Here is a 23,565-nt window from a genome sequence, read left to right as displayed (position 1 = left end):
TCCAGAAACCAAGACCAAGAAAGAGTTCTCTTAATTGTATACTAATTTATTAGACGGTCATAGCCGAATAGATCTTGGAAAGACTCATCAGAGAAAACTACTTATCTTGTTTAAGAGAAAACGTTTGGAAAACGGTGCACAGCGCTGCTTTCGAAATTGTCTATTATGTACTAAAACCTATTAATGCAAGCGATCACTGAGCATATTCCCTAAGCGCCAATTGATTATTGAGCCTGTTGATTTCGAAAGGACCAACAATATTCCCATAAGTAGCCTTTTTTAGAAACTGAAGAGTTTATGAATGGCTGGATACGTTACATTGTTTTAAAAAACATACGAACCGATTCTAAAGTTTATTCTTGGAAACCAAACGATACACGGACGACCAATATTTGACTTCAGAGTACTATTTCACAAACTTTATCCAGTCAGTGAGACAAAAATAACGAACAAGGATGAAGCAAATAGTTTTATTTTCAACAACCAAGAGCCAAGATTACTCACACAGAACATTAATCGCTCATAGCCTCTGAGTTACAGAATAGTCAGAGAATTATTGACAATAATAAATCTTATTTGTATCCTCCTATTGTTTTTGCTTCAACCATAATCAACGAATGCAATCTTTATCTTAACGAAAACGAACAGATGAAATAAATAAGCGTGTCAGAACCCAACTTTACTGTAAACTCTATTGAGTCTTACAACTGAACTTTATTGATACTAGTTCTTTTTGGAATGGTGAGGGCTATGGTTCTGGACACAAAATTGTCGACTTTTCGTATCAGTGACTACTCACATTATCAAATAGCTGATGACACTCTGAACTGATGACTTATCAATATGTGTAGACGCAGCAATGAATGAATGCATCGAACTAAGATGTTTACTGTCATAGTAATTGCCTACTGGTTCTCCATATTTTGTTTTTATACGCAATGAAATACGATGTATCTTTACTTTTGATACTAATGCAAGTTAGAGTACTCTATATTATATTCTGGTTTGTCGAAATGTGACTTAATTACTAGGTACTGAATATTTCTAATAAACCTGGCTAGTCCATTATCTGTCACAACTAAGGTGGAAAACCAAAGAGTCGTAAAAGACAAGTTTATAAGCATAGAATTACATCAATTCAGAATTACATTAGTATACAGATTCTCCTACCTCGTTATTAACACTGTGAACCGACAATCCAAGAAATTGTGTCTGATATTTCAAGATGACAATAATGTTCTCCAAAATGCAAAAGGGATCATAATTATTTTTTTGAATAAGTGTGGTGTTTGAAAGGAGCAATGATTCCCTTGTATCGATTACTTTTTTGATTTTGCATTCCAAATACAGTAGATTCGTTCTTGCTCATCTGATACTTCTTGATTGAATTGCGTTATTGCTGTGATTACTAGTTTATACTATAACTCGAATACTCATAAACATCACAACAAGTCGTCTTATGCTATATTATAAAACTCATCAATCTACTGATTAAGATGATTCCTATTGGGATTTGAAAATAAGACACATGAATAGCGAGCTCAAAAACAGCAATCTTCTTGAAGTTAAAACGGAAGCATGATTTTTCCATGTTCAAAATAAGTTGGAAAGTCTATCGAAAATTCGGTGCAAAGTTTGGTTTTCAAACCAACCAAAATACGCTTTAGATATACTAGTGTGAGACTGGATTTCAAGGAAGTTTTACAGTCAGCATATGGTTCTGGATAGTAAACGACCAGAACATACAAATAAAGGTTATAGGTTTGAGTCCTAGAGTAAACATCAACTCTGAGATGCAGGCACATCCAGCTGACTAGTCCCAAATAGGACGAAACACGCGTCCCGGATTCCACTGCTAGCCACTATCCATCTTTGCTTATAATGCTTGTGAATTAAGGTTATATCGAGGCAATACGCATAGTATGCACATATGGCAATAAGAGACTGACCAGTCGCAGTTCTAAACATCAACAGGAAGATTCAAACAAGTAATACTAAGCGGATTTAAACTTCACCCCATTGCACAAGCAAGTGGCTATCAGGACTCAGTGGCCGAGTGGATAACGTGATGGCGTTTGAAGCAAATGGTTTTGAGTTCGAGTGCTAGAGTGAACATCAACTCTGAGATGCAGGTACATCCAGCTGACGAGTCCCAAATAAGACGAAACGCGCGTCCTGGATTCCACCACTAGCCACTATCCATCTTTGCTTACAATACAAATCTTTTCCTTCTATTACAATTCTGGCAACTTATTATTTGAGTTGCATGTTTACATTGTATCATGACTCAAACCACCAAAACATGGGACCATGCAGGAATAAAACGAATCGAGAGCAAAGAAATTATCCCGTTCGCAATTGCTCGTCACAAAATTCTCCGAACGACAACAATTATTACGGATAATTGTGATCAATGGGATGAAAACTAGTCGAATAATTTGGCTTATGAGTCGAAAAAAATGATGTTGTACATCTGAACATTCTTCGTGCATTTCAATCTACGTATATGTTTAACATTATTTCTGCGCGCTATGTTGAAGTGGCGAAGCAAGATACCGTGTCAGTGCCCACACTGTTTGAATTTTCTCCATGAGAAGTATTGTTTTGCAGTCCGCAATGGGACAGTAATGAATAATTATACTGATCACTTGTTTGTAAAAATCTTTATTCATCTGTTCACTTTTTTATAGGTCCCAAGTAAAATTTCCGAAACGCACTTCGTTGAAGGATGGTAGGATACCTAATCGATCAACGGTTTGTATTCTAACGAATAAACCTTTTTGTATTTCATAAATACTAGCAGATATGAATCAACACTAGCAAATGATGATATGGGTCCTATTTCACACTTTGTTTTGCTTCAGTTAATCATGTCTATCTTGAGTTACTTTTAAGGTAAAATGACGTTTATTTTAACCTCATTATCCTAGCTCAGGTATCCAACATAGACAAAAATGTAAACAAATGCCCTGTTTGACGTTATTCGGATTCCTGGATTGAGGAGTAGTTGAGTATTTGTGTATCCTGTTTAATTCGTTTAATATTTAAAATGTTTCGTTCTCATACGTGGTAAATAAATATCGCCTGCATACAAAACATTTTCCATAGTATTTTTTTCCTTTTTGACAGAAATGGATCTCATTTATCCTACATCATCCAGAAGTTTGTTGTAGTGTCATAAGCTTGTCTTTGATATCGGATTTGATGGTTCTCTATTCATACAAGCGCTAGTTTACTAGCGACGATTAAGCTGGATGCAGCTGGATAGATGACAAAGTCACAGATACAAAGAATTTGACTACTCAGCCATCCAAAATCCGTCTTACTTATTAATTTCAAAACCAATAAAACCAAGAGTCGACTACGGCATTGTATGAGTGCGTATTTGAATCAAAAGTAGATGTACTGGTGTGTATGTACCCTTAGATAACTGGTTATCAAGGGAGATGCGCAGCATGACGCACCCAAACCTGCCCTGAGACAGATGCTTGACCGAGCACCTGCAACCAGGGATGTATCCAGTAAAACCATTATGGTTAGGATCAGTGTTGAAGGCTTGCAAAGCTATTTATTTTCAGGATTTAGTCGTTAATACATACCTTAAGGCTGATGTAGGTTAATTTTATTTGTCATTTAAGTTACTCAGTCCACTACTGAAGCAATCAGTAGGAGCATTCAAATGTGGTCCAGAATAACTTGTGTGTAAACACTACACATTGAAAGAACTGTATAAAAATTTTTGAGGCGATTTAGTAGATATTACATATTAGCATAGAATTTTAATAATCTTTTCTACAATATGACCTTGAAAGTTTTCAATTGGTGAGTATACAACAATATTACAGAAGACGTTGGGACTAACTAAGAACGACATAATGTCTTCGAAGTTCACCATGAATATTAGTCTGTAAATAAATATGAACTGACCATAAGAATGTATTATCACTACTTATAACTATTCATACGGTACAATGTTTGTTGGCGATCAAATAAAACTAAGGATAATGCTGAGTAATGTTATTATGGATTACTGTATTCTCTAAAGACTTTTGTTGATGAGAATAATGCCAATTCTCTATGCTTTTTGTATAAACTCCAATGATTCATTAATATATGATGGCATTGTGAAAAAATCAAAATGTTCCATAAACCTACACATTTTGAGAATTATCTAGGTCATAAGTCAGCACACTAGTTTTCGAAGTTGGTTACAATTATTATAAATTCGACAAGCAGTACCAATAATCTTGTAAAATAGACTAACGACAAGCAATCCGTAGTTTATTTATGCTATTACTGAAAGCAAATAATTTGTCGACATATTTTCAGAAAAATACAGTGGGAAATGCAAACTAAGACAAATCTTAATGTTTACATAAAGAATGTAAAAATGTCGTAGTCATCTCATACTGTAAAGAGACATCAGAATAAACAAAAATAATTCTAAATAAATAAGCTAGGAGATTGTTTTCGAGCGAACAGTACCATTAAATCGGAGAGCGAAAGACAGTATACTTAAAGGAACAATGTGAGCGTTAAGAAAATTAAATATCATCAATGTAATATGATGTGTGTCGTAGAAATCTCCAGATATTTGAATGCCGTGGTTAAGGAACACATACAATATTTGAAACATGTTTCCGAATCATTTGAACGTTCGAAGCTGAAAATAGATCAATAATGCTATTAGAAGGACTAAAAACCGGGCATAAAAATTATTTGAAGGGATGAAACTACTTCAGAAATTTTTTAGCCTTTTTAATAAAAACTGACAGCCGATGATTTACATGTATGTGGTGCAAGCTTCGGCTAGTATGTATTTTACTCATATGTTCCTTCAGATCAGTAAAAGAAATAAACAACTAGTTGCCCTTGGATGGTAACAAGGATATTGTCTACTAACTCTTATAACAATAATTACATGCAGATAAATATGGATGCTCATATTTACACTTACTATAAACAAAACAAATACAATTGGACGATATTTTTGGTGACCTCATGGTATATATATTCTTTGATAATATTAGTTTCGTCCAGGTAACACTGAGTAGTCTTGGGTTGGAATCCCGCGTTCGAAATCGAGGATTCGTACTGCTGAGGAGTCCGATACTAGGACGAAACGGTCTTCCAGTGCTCTCAGGTTTCAACTGATGGTCTAAAATTAATCTCTTCATGATATCAATCCAAACTTTACAAATTTAATCTCAAATTCTTTTATATGGCTACTACCATGTACATAAATTTATGAAGTATTTGATATTTCATATAAATATTAGAGATATGTCATAATGTTCGGCTGTCAATATTTAACACGGTTTAGATCTAACCTCAGTCGCAATATCCATTCCTACCCAACATATTAATAAACATTTTTTCAAGAATTAAATATGAAACGATCATTTTTTGTGGACGTACTAATCACACTTTTGTGCTATATCTAATTTAAGGATATTTCTTGAATTCTTTCACTTGTAGAATATAACATATCTTCAACAGTGGTAACAATGATCAGGTGATCAGCTCATGAATCTACCGTTTACATTGTTTTACAGGTAACAGAACTTCATTTTAAAAAAACTTAATTTCGTAATCTTTTTTAGAAGATTTTACTCATACTATATTTCCAATTACATTTTGTGCACTATATATGTCAAGACTAAAAGAAACATATTGGATAAAATGCAATGAAACCAAGCTTTTTCTTATTTTTAAAGTTTATTGACTGAGCTAAATACTTTTGTATTAACGATGCTGTTTTTTGCCAAGCGAACTTTCATTTTACGCAAAAACATAGAACACTGTAAAATGTACATAAATCAATGACATGTTAGATTTCGGAAATTCTGAATATATTGTTGTTTCTAAAATAATGACTACTGAAACGTAACAAATACAGCTATATACGTCTCAGTAAAAATGCGGACGAACGTTCCAAAATAGATTTCATATTGTGATGACAATCTTCTGAGTTTTACACCTAAGCAATAAATAAGTATGAAACAACTCTGATTATTTAAAATTGAAAACCAACTGGATGGAAAATTTAAGACCTAAAAGCTCATGTTACCACAGTTCTGAGGCGACCCATACATGAGAGAGTCTAATATATGGTGCTCTCTTCCCTAAACGATCTCTTTAATTTGTGTCAGTCTGTGGTGGAAACTCTTCGAACCTCATACACCACGTAAATAGATGAAATTGTACTGGGTTTTCTTAACATAATACACTAAATTTATGTCACCTATTTATTTTTATTTAGCGGAGTGATAATTTACCATATCAAATTACTTAAGAAATCAAATCGGAGTAACTAAATATTTTGAGGATTATAAAAAGAAGTCAAACAATAGTAGTGATCCAATTTATTGGTGGTAACCTGATCAGATCCATCTTGTTTGTATCGAAAGTGATTGTCATCAATCCCTTACATTTCGTTAACTGATTTTCTGACAAATACACATTACTGTTCGTTTTCCCATCACTAGCAAATTCTACTTATTCGACCCTAGTATTATTTTTCGTATGTGCATTGTTTTTTTCGTCAAAGGTATTCTTCCCCAGTGTTATACTTATTGTTCTAAGGCTATATTTCCTAATTCACGTGAACACTTGTGGACAAATTCCCATTTCCATCAGGATAGGCCACAATGGTGTTAAATAAATATAAGCTTATAGCAATGGGTGTTTGACTGATGTACATGGCACAGTCCTGCAACTATCAAACTACTTTGATAGTCTCACAGTAACCTCTGGGATTGTTCCGCAAACAGAAATAATAATATGGATGAGAATAGGTTTGTAGATATTATTTGATATCATATGTTGTGAATTGTGACAATATTACCTCGGAGTTTGTCTGACTTTTTTCACCACTTCATTTTAAACTGACTATTAAACCCTATTCTTACAGACAAAAATCTGTATAGTGGTAAATGTGGTTTTATTTTCTAAAGTCGTAGTACTTTTAAACTAGTTATCAAGAAAATCCGCCCAAATAAATCCTGATATTTGATAAACTACCACTACTTTACATGACTCATTAGCTATTTTTTTCCTTTGAAGAATATTCTCATACTCACTTGTGGTTGATTGTCATAAATAAAGGTTATTATAAAGGAAACTTTAAACCGGTTTTTTATACGTTCTAGCATCCAATCAAGAAGAAAGTATATTTAACCGCTTTGATATTAGCATTAATGTAGAGATTTTTACTGAGTGTGAAGTATTCACTGACATTGCTTTGTCCTAATGTAGAGCCAGTGGAAATAACTCTTAATAGTATTTTCAACTTTTCTTTCAATATTAATGTTAATAAGTGAGACGTATGGGAAAGAAACCCAAGACCATTAAAAATCAAACAGCTTGGTTCGATTTGAGGCTGTTAGAATTATTATATTATATTTTCCAAACGAACAAGATTTATTAAGTTAAATTGCAAAAACATTATATGATTTATTCTCTGGATTCATATTTAATAATCCAATATAGCTGCTAATTGACCTCACAGAAACCAAGATAATTACGCTACAATCTAAACAAACATTCTGCTGTAAGTGTATAGAAATTGTGAAAAATGTCAAAATAAAGGTTAAAACTTACAAGAATTATCAGTATTTATCTCATTTTTCTACGACTGACTTTTACAGCTACATTTTATAGTCTACTTTGAATAATTAGAGCAATGTTTTTGCGTTATTTTTCCTAACCTACTTCATATTAATTCGTAATAGATTTTTCAAATCTCCCCGTTTTCGATGTTAAAAACTGTAATTGATCACTCTTTTTTGGGGATACATAAGTTCTGTAAGAATTGCCTCGACATAACCATTATGCCACAAGTGTTGAAACAGAGTTAGGCTAACATTGGAATCTTGAACAAACCAGTGACTATGTAAAATCCATAGCTAAGTGGATAACATGTCAAGTGTTTGAAGCAAAATGTAATGGGTTAGCGTTCCTTCATAAAAATCAACACTAGGGAGTAGGTAAATCCAGCTGATGAATCCTAAGTTTGAAAAATACTCATCCTTGATTTTATGAAATTTCTTAAATTAAATTCAGGAAGAAAGACTAATCAAAAGTGAACTTTTTTTAGACATTAGTAAATTCAATTTATTGTGATTTTATAAAGCAAACAATTAAAGTACAGCTTTCTATACGTCTTATAAGAACTTAATTTTCAATACTTTTACCCTAAGTACATTGAATTAACTCTAATGACTTTTTTTATTATTGATATGCTACTAATCATTTTTGGAAAGTACGTATCATAATGTAATGCCTTATGACTACAATTGTACTTTATCTCATGGAGATTATTTAATCCAAATCTTCTTATAGTATCATTGATCGTTTGTTTATTCATTGTCACATTGTTATCAATATCTCAAAGGAGCGATTTAGTTAATCAGAATCCTGACTATAATTTATCTACTCTGTTGTATACTATTCGGTGGTCGCTAATACTAAGCCTCCACCAGTTATAAGCTCTCGACTGGTAAGCTTAATCTTAAGTTTAGCCGAGAATAACCCTAACTCTTATTGGTCTAGAAAGTATGCCTTTCTTCTGTTCCCGGTCTTGAGTGCGAATAAAAGACAGCAACCAATATCCTACTACCACATTTCAGGCACACAATATATCTATCTCAAACACTCATTAATTTATTTACATTTACAAAACGCAGAGAATACCAAATATTGAACCATACTTTACATACAATCATGAATCTTCTCCATCGTTAGATAAAGAATTTCTTTTGGAAATAAATTAATTCACATACCCATTGTTTATTTTCACAGTTATTGTCTCATCTGACTTTTCCTTATTCATCTTCTGTCGCCTAATTTTAATCGCCATAATTACGCCAATATTTTAAATTAATAAAATGACAAATGAATGAACGAGGCATGTAACAATAGGTTGTTTATGAATCACAAACTTAATATCCAATAAATGTACGGAATATATACTTTTGTTGGAGTACTATTTGTATTTTTCATACTGTTCTGTAAATTACACTATTTCGTTTGGTTGAACTGATTTGTGATTAGAAGTATTTGAATTATTATACAAACTAGAAACCCCCGGAATAACGCAATTTAATCCAGAAAGAACTAGGTGAGCAGAGACGAACGTATCGTATCCGGAATTCAAAATCAGGCACACATCAAGTGCAAAGGAATCATTAGTTCATACGAACACCACATGATAACAGAATAAAATACATGGCAAATCTTACTACTGAAACACAATTTTCGAGTATAGTTAATAATTATTACATCAATGAAAACTTTAATATAGGTAAGTGGTAAACTTAATATATATTGTTGCATGAATGCGTTCTTTTAATGCTGGAGAACAGAAAGTACCATTACATGCAACACGAAGAGAACCAATTTATTCAGTTCAAATTAAAGCCAAGATTGACTAATTCCAGTATAGCGATTTTGAGTAAAGGTATGAGAAGTAGGTCTCAACTTTTATCATTCTTACAAAAGAAAATATTAAGTATTCTGACATAATTCTAGAAAAACAGATTTCTGAGTTTTATTAATCACTGTGCTGAGGTCGTCATTAAAGGTGAGAAGTAGTATAATGTAGTTCGACTATTTCTTCTAGATGGTTAACATAGTTTCAATATCCTTCTGCTAACCGGTAACACGATGATAGCAAGATTAGTGCCAAAAACAATATTTAACAACTGTTGGCTTCCTCACCCGAAAGCCAGAATATTACACAGCACATTCCCCTTTCAAAAGTCATGCCAGGAAATATTCTGAGATGTTTTTAGAAACTGTTCTTTGTATGTTGCCATTAATTCAATAACATAATTTATTGCAACATTTAGTTATCTTTTGACAATTTGTGATTATCAGAAATCCAGAAAGTCAAATCATTCCTTTCGTTGTTGTTATAGCGCTTGGATTTTCTTGTATACACAAATGGGACGTCAATTTGCCTTAGACGAATATCTATACTGGATTCCCTCCCAGTATCTATTCTACAGGACCTCAACAAAACTCAGATCAATTACAGCTGATTAGCCTGACTGGGAAGTACATATGTTTTCACACCAAAACCCGACACAATCAATAATAATAATAGGGGAATATATAACTCATTAACGCCTATCAGACTATCCACGAATCTGACTAAGCAAGCAACCAATCATCATCGTCCTCGGCCACACATCAGTTGTAATCTTTCCGCCTCGACTGCTGATTATTAACAAGGTCAAATAGAAACGTTTAACGGCAATAAATTAGTTATCTTGAAATTGACCCTGGAGGATGATGAGCTTTTCTTTTCTTAAAATAAAGTCGGTTGTTAACGAATGCTTGAAATACATTCTCAAGTTGACGTTATTTAAGTAATTTTGAGTTTGCACCCCTCAATAGACGTTAGTAATCTGATCAAGCACCTAACCAACTAAGATTAATTATACGAAATGTACGCAAATCATTTCCAGCCAAATAGTTTGTCAGTATATATTGGTTTGTTGAAATCTCCCCATGATGTTGTAGACTGCGATTGATCAGTCTCTTTTGGTATATGTGCATTGTATATGGATCGCCTCGATATTGCCACTAAGTCACAAGCATCCCTAAGCAAAGATTGATGGCGACTAGCAGTGGAATCGAATTAGAAAATGGAGAGTCCACAAAAAGTCAGCTATATGAGCTGACTCCTTATTACGTCTTACTAATTTTTCACACAATTTAATCTTCCACTTGATCGAATTGTAATTGCACTGTCATATCTCTTTCACCCTTTTTGACCCATATTTATTCTGATCACAGATCCTAAATTTTCACTTAACATACACACAAATTCAAGTTAACATTCTATATGAGTCATATCAACATTAACAATTTTATTCTATTTGGTTCGACATTCCTAAATTTACATGCATTAAACGACGTACTTTGCTTTTAACTTGGCCATTTTTTCGGATTATTAATTGTAGAACCTGAAGAGAATTTATCGAAAAACTCATTTGTCTAACATGGCGTAGCATAAATATCAAAGACTGTATTTGAATAAGCATTTAATCTATAGGATTAGTTATATTAGTAGAATACATTTTAAAATGTACGAAATTTATATGCACTGATATTGTATGGTTTTGTGTAATATGGAAATTGTGATTGATACAATAATGGTGTAACCAACATCTCGAATAGCCAAAATGTCTGAACGTCCGATTTGAGGCGATGAAATCATCATGATGAATCCTACCTCATTAAATTTAGTGATAATAATGAAATGGTAGTTTTCTAAACCTTCTACAACAGGAACCTACTAATTTGTCGTACTAATTCCTTAGTCCTTTAAAAAAGATTACATGTGATAGCTAAAACATTTCGGATTCTCAGAAGATACTTGTTAATCTCTGTAAAGTAAAAATACAACCTTTTCCTCTTAGAGCAGTTATCATCTCATGAGTTACGATAAAAGGAATAGAACTGAACCATAACGAAAACCTGGGGCGATCCTACGAGTAGCCTTGAAATTAGCGAATAAAATATAAGGCAATTAAGACGAAGCTTTGTAAACGAAATGAATGTTTCGGAAAAAAAATACTAGGGATGTAGAGTTTTGAAATACTAACATCCTAACCCTGTTGTTACGGACGTAACGCACCTAACCCGTAACATCCTAAACCAAAACTCTTGACACTCCTAAAACCTCATCTTCTAAATCCGTGCTTTTTCTGTATGACATTTCCTGATCACAGCCACACAAGATATTTCTTATTAATAGTCCAACATTCTACAGTTACGTGATCAACCAACCTATCGAAATGTGAAGTCTCGCCTAAAAACATGATTCCGTCCTAAAACTTGTGCACGAATTCACCAATCGTCGTCTTCATTCAGGTTGATCAATTTATTTATTTCAAGGCTGTCAGTGTCGTTCATCTCTACAACATATAAAAAGAAACATAGAGCATTATATATATATATATATATATATATATATATATATACTATTCAACGAGTATACAAAACAATGCCAGAAAATAAATCCACTATTCATAAAATGTTAATAAACACAAATGGAATGAATAATCTTGGTGTTTTGTTCTGCTTTGTAAGTTGATAAAAACGAAGACTTCTGTCTGCATATTTACTGAATATTAATGCTAACATTGTCACTGATCTCAGGATGATGTATTGGGCACAGAATAATTAGTAGTGGATACAGTAGTTGCCATATTATTAGTGGACTCAACATTTGAGTGTTGATTTTGAGATTGCTGTTGTCGTTGTAATTTATTTCCTAATTTAGATACTGCTGGTCCAATAGTTAACCGACATAAAATAATCCAACATATCACTAAAATTTTTACAGGTATATATGATATTACTTGACAGATAAAAATAGTGATATCTTTCATTGAATGATTAGTTATCATGAGAGATTGTAGTGTTGCCGGTGAAATTGTCTCAATTGGCGAATGTGAAATCAGATAAGCCATAAATATTGCTTCGATTGCATATAATCCAACGTAGATACCGACTTGACGAACCATCTGACCCCCCAAAAAAGAAGTTTTTTAGAAAGAGAAATATATACATACATGAACGAAAAGAGAATAAAAAGATAAAGACGTAAAATCATCACATACACCAATTAAAGTATAGTGGTACAGAAACGACAGATTATAAAACTCGCGATGAATTTCCAGCTAGTTTCTAGTCAATCAAAAAAATAGCTTCTATAAACGAATAGTTTACGAGAAGGAAAGCAATGATGCTCAAAAGTGTAAACAGACTTTGTACAACTAATAAATCTATTAATGTCTCCTAAAAGTTACTTGGTCTGTTAATCGAAAAAACTGTTATATCCTAGTGAAGATTAAATTACAGGTAACTTCTGTGAACTATTAACCGATTAATATTGTATAACTATTGAGTAACTAGATTGTGTATATCTATATTCCTCTAATTATAAGCTTTATTTTGACCTATAGACTATTATGATACGATTTACTGTTCCCAAATTATATTCAGTTTATTAATCACTGCCTCCTACGTTCACAGCCACTTTTTGACTAAATCTTGTGCAAATGTTATTTCCTATTTTATGGTGTGATGTGGTCTGTTGGACTGGTATATACACCAAGTATGTTTGAAATGATTCGCATAGTGAAGGCTGATATTGGCGTTCTGGACTCAACTGAAAGGGTTAGGAAATCAAAGGACCAACAAGGACGCGAGACTGCTCACACCGATCGAACGTCATTGGTTTGGCACAGTACTAAGATCGTATAAGTCTCATTTCGATTGGCGAGTAAATCACGTGGCAATTAACCGGGCTTAATAACACAACAAAAACGACATATCAACTTGTCCATATTTTAGAACCCTTAACATGACTCAAACAGATATTTAAGTATCCACACTGTTCTTGGTTAGGATCGAGATTATAGGTTTAGGGTTACGATTTCATCACGAACTGACAATAGCTTGTAAAGCTTCTATATGGCCATATGGATGAATTGATTTTGTCCAACCAAATGGAAAGGTCTGTGCCAACCTGAGACATATTGATAGTATATTTTATGATAGTGCCCTATTTATGTGACCTGAGATTAAACGGAGTTTGGACACGCAGACTATTGTTTAAACATCAAACATTTCGACAGTTATCAGTTCGTAAGAAAAGGAATCTTGAATAGTTTTCAAATCAACAATGCTGAAGACGAGAGGTTTGACTTCAGAATACGATAGAAAGTTGAAATCGTTGTCAGAGTGGCAAGAAATGTTTGTAGGGAGTGAAGGGGACAATAAAATTTGGACTAAAAAGTAAGTATACGAAAACCCAGATTTTGGTAACCGTTGTGACATTCAATACATTGTGAACCCTATAGACATAGATCAAACTTTAGACAGTGAATCGAAATCGGTTTATTTAAATAATTTGATTTAATGCCATCACATCTTACCAACATCTCATAATATTGCTATTCTGGAGTCTATTGAAAGTTACATTTCCAGATATTCTCTACACATAAAAGTACCATTGTTAGAGTACTCATAACACTCACGAGAACAGTACCTCAAAAAACGTAGTCCATGCCCAGTGAATTATGTTGTGACGTGCGGTGTCCGAGAGTCCATCCTGAGATATACTTCCAAACATATGAGCTTGATTACTTGAAAGGAAATACGGAGAGTGAGAAACCTTTACTTCGCTAAACAAAATTCATTGTGTGTAAACTCATTTATGTATACATCGTCCCTTAGAAAATTAAGTCTATCAATCGTTTTTCTAATCCCTGGGAAAAGAAAGCCATTTCTTGGCCAATCACACGCATTTGTCATTTGGCGATTTCTCACTAACCTACTGTAATGAATTGTATTTGCCTTATGATGATTGTACAAACAGTAGGCAAACTCGGGTAAATTAAGAAACAAAAAACTTACTGATCCAACAAGAGTTTCAGGGGCCAAGGAGTCCAACTGACGTTCCAATAATTTTATCTTTCGTTCTAGTTTCGAATAAGTAGCAAACTCATCCACCATATGTACGCTTTTCAATTGAGTTCGTAAGTTTCCTAGATCTTCAACACACTTAGCGCGTAGAGCTCGACGTTTACGACCGGATGGTGTGGATATTGCCAAAATAAAATTAACAAGAGCATGTAATCTATCCACAATACCGAATGTAAAGCATAGTCGAAAGAATAGAATAAAAAGGAATATGATAGTTAAATAAGTGAGCCAGGAAATAGACGATGGTGGTGGTGATGATGAATATATGTAGTCAGGAGCCTCATAACTTGAGTCGTTGTTTAACGACAGATTAGGATTAGCTTCCATAAAATTCTCTATACACCTGTTGAAATGATAAATAAATAAAAACTATATATTAACAAAGTTACCGAACTGAGAAGTGAGTCACTTGTGTGTTTGATATTTTAAGCATATTTCAGTGAAATATAAGAGAGTGTACTCAACAAAAAATTTTAAGTCGATAGGGAAATTAGCATTTAAGCCCTTACATAACTTTATTATATACAAAGATGGATATATAAAATCTTTTCACTTTATTGTTATAATCCTCTTTCTTCCAATTACTCAATGTTATTTCATAATTAACCTGTCATTATATATATACTTAAACAGAGTAAGACACCTAAAAGCATTGCAAGTGGTTTGATTTCTTCCTCTATTACAATTGTTGACTTGTGGCCTTGTTAACATATCACGTGATACGATCGCCATTTAGACAATGACTTATACAACGAGACTAATAACGCATTAACATGTTCGAGCGGCATACAGTTCTTTTTGGTCCTCTGAAATAGTAACTTCTCGCCTAAACCCAGCCGGTTCAGTCCAGAACACTAATATCAGCCTCCGCTATATCAATCATGTATTTCACACATACGCAGTTTATATACAAACAAATCAGACGGCATCATACCATGAAATAGCAAATAATAACTACACAAAATCACGCTAAAAGTGGCTATGGGAGACTGTAGCTAATAACTTGGAGAATAACTGAGGAATAGTAAATCATATAATAGTAGTCAATAAATCACACGGAAGCTTATAATAAAAGGAACATGAATATACAAATAATGTAGTTACTTGATGGTTATACAATTATTATTTTATTATTTAAACATTAAATATTGGTACAAGGAAGCACCGGATACATATGCGCCGCACAAATCTCATTTGATTTGTGTGAGGGCTGTGATACTGCCCAGGTGCCCAAACTGAAGCAGGTGTTATACGATAAGAATACATATAATAACGGTCCATACATAGATCCTAACAGTTGCTACTCATTAATCTTCTTCAGGTTATGACAATAGTCACATGTTCTCTTTACACCAAGCATAATAGCATTGCAAACTATTCAAAAGTACTTGTCTATTTAACCGGCTATAATCATATTATAACTTAAGCTTATTACTAAAATAGTTTATGAACTTATTTATTTATTTATTTATTTAAACACATAAATATTGGTACAAGGAAGCACTAGATAAATATGCGCCTCACAAATCTCATTCGATTTGTGTGAGGGCTGTGATACTGCCCAGGTGCCCAGACTGAAGCAGGTGGTTTTCTTAGGGGGCCACACCCCGAGCCTTTGATCTAAAGGTCTAGTCCACAAGGCAGTGGAGCATCGTAAGGAGATGCAGTCCCATGGTAGCCGGTGACCAACAGTTGGTTCATACGCCATTCGTTCGTTCAGGATATTAAAGCCCATGTGCACCATTGGTTTGGAATCAGGGTTTTCCAACTCCCCTAGGTGGATCCTCCACATCCACCAACCCGGTTAAAGCGCCGGACATTCGCTTTTCGTCCTCTCACTTTTGTGAACAACACCCCCGCCGCGAGAAGGCAGTGAGTAGGACTTCCCTGGCAGAGGCTATATATTCGCGTGGCCATATGAGAGCATTTCGAGAGGTAGAGCAGACTCTCCCCACTCTCGGCCGTACCAGGGCATTTGGGGGCATATAATCCCATACATCGGTTACCCAAATGCATAGAACTAATGGTTAACGCTGCAGCTCAGGATATTTACCGCTAAGCCAGCGTACATGCAGTCCAGCACGAAGCCAGGTGCATGCCAGGCAGCAAACCCGTGAATGGCAAGCCAATCCGGATCGCTTCAACAGTGTAAAAGGTTTGAAATAGGAACAATAACGGGGCGGACTTGCATGCATATAGCAAACAATTCTCTTTGAACCTAGCACACAACAATATTGTCATGCACTGTCCCATCGCCCTTGGCAGATCAGGCAACCCGAAAGTCACGAGGACACCATCAGGGCATACGACAGGCTAGGTACCCCGTTTATGAACTATATTTCCCATTAAATATAGTTCATAAACTATATTTAATGGGAAATAGCGAAATACTTTAAAGTATTTATTCAACAATATCGGTTATGATGGAGCGGATCTATTCATTAATATCCTTCCTCGCGATTTTGAGTTTTGATATTCAATCGATTTACTCACTTCCTTCGAGGTTTTTTCAAATTACTCTTTATGCTTAGTGGTTCTCTTTTATTAATTTACATTACTATTATTTTGAAGACTTTGATTTCCACCTTCCAAACGCCCCTTTCACTTTGTGCTTGTGTGAAGTTTTGACACTTTGGTTGTGTCACGCCTTATTATCCACTAAGTGGTCACAACATTGATTTACTGAAGGTAACGGAGAACCCCAGTTTCTTGGTATGGTAAGTACATAACCACAGCTCAAAGTAACCAATAAGTTTATCCCATAGATATAATTTCCACTCAACCAATCATAAACCAACTACTAGTAAAGAGAACAGCAACCTATAAATACATAGGATCGATTGGGATTCAGCAAGATATTCAACATAACAAACATAAACCGAACGACGAATAAGGAGTAACCGAGGAAACGTTTTGTGAAATGAACCAAATGCTTATATTCATAGTTTAAATCACGAACTGATCTTAACTAGACCACCACTGAAGAGCTGGAAGCACTGGATGGTCGTTTTTTCTTAGTACGGTACTCCCCCCACAGTGAACATTCAAGACTCCAACACAGGATTAAATACAGGATCTTCAGTCTCGCACACGAACCCTTAACCTCTAGACCACAAAGCCAGAATTCACTGCAGGCAAAGTATGACGATTACGCAATATCGTGAAGTTAGACGAACACCGTTAGATCTCGACTGTGGTATAGAGGCTGTGTTCACTAGTGAGACCGAAGGTCATACGTTCGGTTCTTGGTTGTGAGGCTGTGGATGCTCATTGATGAGGAGAACCATACTAAGACGAAACGACTGTCCAATGCTTCCAGGCCTTTAGTGGTGGTCTAGCTAAGACTAGTTCGTGATTTAAACTATAAGAATCCTATAATCTCCACAAATCCCTCTATACTAAAAGCACCTAGATGTTTTATTTGTCGCATATGGATACCCAACCCGAGATAAACAGCACTGATGATTATTACAATTACTATTATTATTGCCATCATCATGACGATAACCTAATCTCAAATCACTATCTTCAAAAATCCTTGGTTGAACAAACGACAGCAACACACTGACTTCACTTTCCATGTAGTAGAACAAGTTAAGCACAACTATATGACATTTTGAAAATGTTTGTTTTGAAAAGGGTGTATCATACCGTTATCACATTTTCCCTACTATAGTGCTTGGCTTAATGTCTGAGAACTTAAGATATTTATGGCAAATCAGTTGCTGGAGCAAAGACTTATAATTTTTTTCAATGTTAATGAACTTGAATTCTACACAGATCTACCTTTATATCAAAGGTATATGAGAATGAGAGGGTTTAAATTATGTGAGCATTTGTAACAAATCTACGATGAACGTAGTTACTAGGAGTTAAGGTGAAATTTAGATACATATTGTACATGTTTAGCTATACTGCAGAGTATTACTTAGATAAATTCATGACATTAATAACTGTTGATTTATTCTTGGAACTACGAAAAATAACGATTGTAGGGGCAGTAACAATGAGACTAAATGAGTGACAAACTAGCAACCCATCAAAAGTGAAATATTTAAGACTAAAAAATACCTCTGATTCTAGTGATTGGGTAGTGAGTTGTGTTTGAGCAATAGCTGTTAAACAGCGACGTACTTCAGCCAACCTTGACTCAAGTTTAGTTGTGATACGCGCAAGTTTCGCTCCTTCAGATCTGTAAGCTTCTAAAAGTTTGTGAACAGTAGCACGTTGAATGTCTGCACTGGCTTCTTCTTCAGGTAGAGCTCCAATCAATGCATCCAGTTGCTTTGCGGTAGCAGAAATCGCAACAGCAAAACTCCGAGCAATATCTAAAGCCAACAAAAATATTGAATCAATTAAAGCATTCTGTGGAATGTCTAAATAAGTTTCCTAACAGGACAACGACACTTACTGTCCAGGACTTAGGCATAGTTACTGAAGTAACTACAAACAAAGTTCTAAATTCTTAATAAATATAGCTGTTTTACTACACAAACTAAAGAATTAGTGAGTTTTAAAGCCCATGTCGCAGGTTAAACTATTTGCTCTTAGTTTCGATTTCAAGAATGTATTAATTTGAGGTTTGTGTTATGGATGATTGTAGTCTATTGCTTTCCTTGATAAATGTAAATGCATTGTGTGCGCATGCTGGGTTGTCGATTCGTCTAATATTTTGTTCTTCTCTTTCCCACCTCTCCATTTACGCCACTGTGCATGCTCCCCTAATGTACAAAATACCTTCTGGCCGGACGCGAACCGTTATACCCAACTACTGAATTTTATAAGAACTTGATCAGGAGATAATTTCGGTGATCATGGGCACGTATTAGTCTTGAGAATATCTGAAACACAAAAAAATCTAAGACCATGGACAAACAAACGGATAACCGAGGTGGTACAAGGGACAGTATCATGTTACAGTAGATACATGTTAATAGTGTCATACTACTTGTTCTTTACCACATAAACACTAATTTGTGCAGTTACCATTTCCCTATAAAGATGCTGTCTTCTGTGTGGTTTCCAAACGTCCAGAATGTACACTTATCTTTCAAAAATATTTTAAAAGCTGGTATTTTGTCAAAATTTGATATGAGATTCCAATGCTATCGGGAAACTGTGTCATAAAGGGACTGCTAATTAGAACTAATAATATGCAATAACAGAGCTAAAAGTATCAAGTGTGTGAAATACGAAACTAAACATCAAAAGCTAACGATGAATAATGAGAATGAAGAAAGCATTTACTTTACTGAATGCACTCAAATCAACGGAGTAAGTTTGTGTTGTAACTTGAAACTTAAAACAACAGAACCAAGGCAAAGATAATGTTGATTTTACTAAGATAAATATTCACAGTGACTACTGAACTATGAAACAAACTCAAAACAAACTAGCACGTTTAAGTCTAAGTGGAGACCAGTGACGGACGCTTACACTATTCTATATCTTGGTTTTGTTTTTAGCCTACGTTCACTGTATTTGAAGAATTTATTTTCTGAATACTAATAATAACATCGCATAATAGTCACATATATACACTTACCGTCAGTTGGTTGAGCTTGGATAAATGCCTGGTATTCTGGTTTAGCAGACCTAGAAGCCCAATTAAAGTCGGAAAAGAAACTGGGTTGAGCGACTTGTTGTATTACACCGATTGCGTTGCACAAATTTTCAGCTTGTAAATTAATCGCGTCTTGTAGCTCAGTAAGTCTATCTGCCATCCAAGTTGGGAGCTAAAAATAATAAAAAGTAGATAAATACATTTGACGAAATTGAAGTTCACGATAGGTGAGAAGAATGATTAGCGAAAAGTAACAAAAAACGAGAGTCAAACATCAAGTCAAATTACGTAGCAGTCTTAGGTCACTATATTTATTTCAGATAAGTGAAAAAAAACTATTAACGAAACCAAAACCAGTGGATATATGCAGTAAACAGTCGACATAGGCTACTAAGATGTTTTATTTTTTGTTCAATTATTTCAGTATTGAAGCATGAGGGGAGGAGAAGCAATTTCGGTTATTAAGATTAGAAATTCGAAATGTGTTTTTCTACGATTTGCTTTAACTAAGCATCCGTTAAGCATTGAATTATTATCGGAAGACCTTGAGATCTTGTTAGTCATGTTGAATCCTCTACAAAGGCCGCAAGGGGATTTCCTCGTAGAAACTGAAGTGATCAGAGGTCGACACATCAGTCTAATGGAATTACGTTCAGACTCAAAATTATATCTAATTTCACTTTGCCATTTCTAAAGTAAAGGCCAGTAGTGAGCAACTACACCGCAGTCATTTATTAGTTTAACTGTCTAGTTCTGGTTACTCGACCCGAGTAGAACACTTAACTAACTAATTCCACAGCAGTCTAGCTAACTATTAACTATCTGAGTGATATTCCTGACAGATTTTAGTAGAGCTCCATTTTCAAGCACTAAACCTAAGGTCTGAACTCCACCTTACCTACTTCGGTTCCATGCACGATTGCGTTGGTGCACGCTGATTGGCTCATTCTTATCCAGTCAGCGCTAGTCGATACTCGAATAAGACTCTAGGATCTTCTCATGTAAAAACTATAAATATACTAACGTATCTCTTATTGTGCTTCTTACTTCCATCTACTCTTGTTATTTGGAATATAATTTCTTTCCTATTTAACCGTGTTCTGATTTGGGGACTTGTCGAGTGAATTGGTGTCCAAGAATACTAAGCAATAGGAATAGCTGGGTCTTAATAAGAGAAATTATAACAAATGTAGAAGCAATGATATTGAGAAAGCCTAAACACTGGAAATATAGCTCGAAAAGACAGAGTGGGAAGGTTTGTTACAAAAGAATAATTGTATTCCAGATCGATAAGAAGACGGTTGAGTCCAGCTGCGCCACTGTGATATATTATGTACACTTCCTATTGACCTACGGTTTAAATCCCTTCAGTTATTCATATTCGCAGTCACTAGAAACTAATTTTCGAGCATTTAATCATTACGAAATTATCAACTAGATATTCTTACATGAGGGGTAAAACATGTATTGACGTTGTTGAAACTGTTGATAAAATGAAACACTCAAATCACTAATGTATATTGTGAAAGATATTAAAGATAGTAAATTTGTTGATGAAGCTATGAGCTTTTATAGACAACTTACGGGGTGTTGCAAGTACATATATTTCAGTCACAGGCTACCTCTATGTCCAATTTTAACTGCCATAAGAGCATGTTAGACGACGACTGAGTGACCATATCAATGAATGATATTAGTCTATAAAATCAGGGAGTGAAAAAAGACACCAAGACGCCCTGGAGACAAACGGTGCCTTAGGACAAAATAAAACGCTATAGAATTATAGTATAATAACATGCTTTTAAACATTACGGACTACAAAACTGTGTATTTACCACACAGCGTCACCAAAATAATAAAATGACCTAGTAATTTCAGTTCTGTGCCGACACAGTATGTATTTAAGTACAGATAAGTAATAATCAAGAAACGTCCTTGCTTTGAAAAAAAAAAGATTTATTTACTTACTGAATTGAACACATAAATATTGGTACAAGGGGGCACCAGATATATATGCGTCACACGGGAGAACACAAACAATAATGGAGGAATGTGAGACAACTTACCAATTAGCTTCCCTGTAATAGTTCTACAGAGATCAATTTAAGATTCTGAAATATCAAAGAGAAAAGTCAATTAGATAGTCTCGTATATGTAGTTGTAAGCTGCCGGAATTGCGTTAGACTGAAGATATAAATGTACCCGGTTTCATCCCAGGTTCCGACAGGCGACTGGCTCTATCTTTAGCCCCCTAAATGCCTTCACTTACGAAGAATTTTTATTTGATAACTTTGGACTGCAGGATGTCTTTGTAGTTCTATTAGTGTCAAACACTAGGACCTTCGCTCTTTTTGGTTTATATAAGTCATCCTCAGTATATACCTAAAATGTTACTATTTTTTATGTAAGGCTTTGGGAAGTACACAACCAAAAGGAAATGTAAGTGCTTCAGGACAATCTGATCCGAATTCAAATTCAAATGGTCAAGAACGGACAGACTCCTAACTCCCCAAAGAGTAAAACAGTCCATCCGGAGAACGATGCTAGCCTCAAATACAGCTTATTAACTTGGATTATTCTCCGCTGAAAATAACGCTGGCCAAAAAAGATCTCCATATAATTAACTGGTAGGCCCTCAAATGCCCTGGTACGGCCGAGAGTGAGTAGAGTCCGCTCTCCTCGAATCGCTTTCACATGGCCACGCATATACAGCCACTGCTAGAAAAGTCCCACTCACTGCCTTCTCGTGGTGGGGGTGTCGTTTACGAAATTGAGAGGACGAAAGGCGAATGTCCGGCGCTTTAACCGGGTTGGTGGACACGGCAAGTTCACCTAGGGGAGTTGGAAAACCCTGATTCCAAACCAGTGGTGCACATGGACTCCAGTATCCTGAGGGAACAAATGGCGTATGAATCAATCGTTGGTCACTGACTACCATGGAACTGCACCTCCTCACGATGCTCCACTGCCTTGTGGATCAGATCTTTAGGTCAAGGGCTCGGGGTGTGGTCCCCTAAGAAAACCACCTGCTTCAGTTTGGGCACCTGGGCAGTATTACACCCCTTACACAAATCAAATAAGATGTGTGGCGCATATATATCTGGTGCCCCTTTGTACCAATATTTATGTGGTTAAATAAATAATAATTAACTTGGCACTAGTGACACACACTTTTGGGTAGTTAAATGGTAGAGGTTTTCAGGTAATTTTAACGTTTCATTCAGCCTTACATAGAGTATAAACTCTAAGTGAGGTCACAAGGAAATAGTCCTCCTCCACGTCAAAAGAATAATACACTGAAGCGCACTGAGAAGTATAAAATTAGTCCGCGGTCTTGTGCCCGAACACTGGATATTTACCACTTAGAGATAAGCAACACAGAAGCGACCCTATAATGATCTACAACATACAAAACACTTCTCAAGATCCTCTAGAACGGTCATTTATTTAACCGTAAAACAAACCCTAGAGGGAATACTCAGAAGTCATATATACAA

The 23,565-nt window shown here is 35.0% G+C and overlaps 1 protein-coding gene across 1 annotated transcript in view; it reads right to left on the bottom strand.

Moving 5' to 3' along the window:
• Nucleotides 1–12,167: 12,167 nt before the first annotated feature.
• The window catches only part of Smp_123930 (hypothetical protein), a gene marked incomplete at both ends in the record, with an annotated part of 15,777 nt that continues 4,379 nt past the window's right edge, over nucleotides 12,168–23,565 (bottom strand). The window contains 4 exons of the mRNA XM_018793148.1: nucleotides 12,168–12,539; nucleotides 14,437–14,848; nucleotides 18,650–18,833; nucleotides 20,051–20,240. Of these exons, the coding sequence (XP_018647690.1) occupies nucleotides 12,168–12,539; nucleotides 14,437–14,848; nucleotides 18,650–18,833; nucleotides 20,051–20,240 (1,158 nt within the window). The remainder of the gene's footprint in view (nucleotides 12,540–14,436; nucleotides 14,849–18,649; nucleotides 18,834–20,050; nucleotides 20,241–23,565) is intronic.

This window comes from Schistosoma mansoni, chromosome 1 (assembly GCF_000237925.1).
Source record: "Schistosoma mansoni strain Puerto Rico chromosome 1, complete genome".
In the NCBI taxonomy this organism is placed as follows: domain Eukaryota; kingdom Metazoa; phylum Platyhelminthes; class Trematoda; order Strigeidida; family Schistosomatidae; genus Schistosoma; species Schistosoma mansoni.
This window is presented reverse-complemented; position numbering and strand designations above follow the sequence as displayed.